The 3,026-nt window shown below is 48.4% G+C and overlaps 1 protein-coding gene across 1 annotated transcript; it reads left to right on the top strand.

The window, feature by feature from the left end:
* The first annotated feature begins 1,104 nt into the window (after window positions 1-1,104).
* On the top strand, window positions 1,105-1,975 carry LOC138862378 (putative uncharacterized protein FLJ46204). Its single transcript, XM_070124120.1, has 2 exons — window positions 1,105-1,178; window positions 1,570-1,975. Exons 1-2 carry the CDS (start codon window positions 1,105-1,107, stop codon window positions 1,973-1,975), a joined length of 480 nt encoding a protein of 159 aa, XP_069980221.1.
* Window positions 1,976-3,026: the final 1,051 nt, after the last annotated feature.

Below are 3,026 nucleotides of genomic sequence, written 5' to 3'. Positions count from 1 at the left end.
GGGAAGGAGGGAGGGGGAGAGGGAGGAGGAGGAGGGAGGGAGAGAAAGAGAGGGAGGGAGGGAAGGAAGGGAGAGTGGGAGAGAGGGAGGGAGGGGGAAGGGGGAGGAAGGGATGGAAGGGAGGGAGGAAGGGAGGAGGGAGGGAAGGGAGAGAAGGAAGGGGGGAGGGAGGGAGGGAAGGGAGGGAGGGAGGAGGGAGGGAGGGAGGGAGGAGGGGAGGGGGAGAGGGAGGGAGGTGAGAGAGGGAGGAAGGGGGAGAGGAGGAAGGGAGGGAAGGTGGAGAGGAGGAAGGGAGGGAGGGAGGGAGGGAGGGAAGGGAGGGAGGGAGGGAGGAAAGGGAGGGAGGGAGAGGGAGAGAGGGAGGGAGAGAGGGAGGGAGGGAGGGGAGGAGGAGGGAGGGGGGAGGAGGGGGGGGGAAGGGAGGGAGGGAGAGGGAGGAGGGGAGGGAGGGAAGGGAGGGAGGGAGGGAGGGAGGGAGGGGGAGAGGGAGGGGGGGAAGGGAGGGGAGGGAGGGGGAGATGGTTCTCATTATCATAATTATCATAAGAGCTTGGTGGTAACGGTAGTACCCTAAAAAAAATCATCATTATTATCACTTATTATCGATGTCATCATTATTATCATTATCATTATCATCATTGTCATCACCATCATCATCCTCATTATAAATACCGTCGTCATTATCTTCATCATCATCATCATCATCCTCTTCCATCTCCTCATCATCACCATCAGAAATGATCATAATCACTATCATCCTGTAGTGATAAGCTTACGTATCACTATCATCATCGCAATCACAGTTATTACAACCATGGAAAAAAAAAGAATTATTCACATCATCACCATCACAACCACCTTGCAGACTCACCATAATCATCACAACCAATCTGAAGACTCACTGTCACCATCACAACCACCTGCAGACTCACTATCACCATCACAACCAATCTGAAGACTCACCATAACCATCACAACCACCTTCAGACTCACCATAACCATCACAACCACCTTCAGACTCACCATCACCATCACAACCACCTTGCAGACTCACCATAACCATCACAACCAATATGAAAACTCACCATAACCATCACAACCAATATGAAGACTCACCATCACCATCACAACCACCTTCAGACTCACTATCACCATCACAACCACCTTCCAGACTCACTGTCACCATCACAACCACCTTCAGACTCACTATCACCACCACAACCACCTTCCAGACTCACTGTCACCATCACAACCACCTTGCAGACTCACTATCACCATCACAACCACCTTCAAACTCACTGTCACCATCACAACCACCTTCAGACTCACTATCACCATCACAACCACCTTCATACTCACCATAACCATCACAACCACCTTGAACACTCACCATAACCATCACAACCACCTTGAACACTCACCATAACCATCACAACCACCTTGAACACTCGCCATAACCATCACAACCACCTTGAACACTCGCCATAACCATCACAACCACCTTCAGACTCACCATAACCATCACAACCAATCTGAAGACTCACCATAACCATCACAACCACCTTGCAGACTCACCATCACCATCACAAACCACCTTCAGACTCACCATAACCATCACAACCACCTTCAGACTCACCATAACCATCACCATAACCATCACTATCACCATTCAACAAACTTCAGACTCACTGTCACCATCACAAACCACCTTCAGACTCACCATAACCATCACCATAACCATCACTATCACCATTCAACAAACTTCAGACTCACTGTCACCATCACAACCACCTTCAGACTCACCATAACCATCACCATAACCATCACTATCACCCATTCAACAAACTTCAGACTCACTGTCACCATCACAACCACCTTCAGACTCACCATAACCATCACCATAACCATCACTATCACCATTCAACAAACTTCAGACTCACTGTCACCATCACAACCACCTTCAGACTCACCATAACCATCACCATAACCATCACTATCACCATTCAACAAACTTCAGACTCACTGTCACCATCACAACCACCTTCAGACTCACCATAACCATCTCCATAACCATCACAACCACCATTCAACAAACTTCAGACTCACTGTCACCATCACAACCACCTTCAGACTCACCATAACCATCTCCATAACCATCACAACCACCATTCAACAAACTTCAGACTCACTGTCACCATCACAACCACCTTCAGACTCACCATAACCATCACCATAACCATCACAACCACCTTCAGACTCACCATAACCATCTCCATAACCATCACTATCACCATTCAACAAACTTCCTCTATAACTTCACTTTTTTTCCCCTCCTAAAGCAACTTTCAACCCCAACTTCCGCTCTCCGCAGTTGCATTTCACTCACAGTATGAGACAGATTGACGTAATCATAGAGGGAGTGAGGGCGATTCCTTGGCACCTTCTCTCTCACTTCTCCTTCGTAAAAACTTCATTTTAAGGGAAGGCAGGAGATGGGAGGGAGCGGCGTGTGTGTGTGTGAAGTCTTGAGGGTAATTTTGGAAAAGTATGTGGTGTTGGTTTAATTTATTTTTATTTTTTTATTTTTTATTTTATTTTTTTTTTTTTTTTTGTGGGGTGGGTAGGGTGGGTAGGGTGGGGGTATAGTTTATGCTTGGGTTTGTGTGTTTTGTTACACTCTCTTTCTTTCTTTCTTTCTTTCTTTCCTCTCTCTTTCTCACTCTTTCTCTTTCTCTCTCTCTTTCTCTCTCTCTCTCTCTCTCTCTCTCTCTCTCTCTCTCTCTCCTTCTGTATCTCTCTCTTTCTATTTCTATCTATCTCTCTCTCTCTCTCTCTCTCTACCTTTCTCTCTCTCTCCCCTCTCCCTCTGTCTCTCTCTCTCTCTGTCTCTCTCTCTCTCTCCCTCCCCCTCCCTCCGCCTTCCCTCACACACCCTCCTTCCTCTCACCCTACCCCCTCCCTCTCTCTCCCTCCCTCCCCCTCCTTCCCTCCCCCTCCCTCCGCCTCCCTCCCCCTCCCATCCCCTC

Source organism: Penaeus vannamei, chromosome 8, assembly GCF_042767895.1.
Source record: "Penaeus vannamei isolate JL-2024 chromosome 8, ASM4276789v1, whole genome shotgun sequence".
In the NCBI taxonomy this organism is placed as follows: Eukaryota; Metazoa; Arthropoda; class Malacostraca; order Decapoda; family Penaeidae; genus Penaeus; species Penaeus vannamei.
The sequence above is the reverse complement of the archived record's forward strand: the minus strand, read 5'-3'. Positions and strand labels throughout refer to the sequence as shown.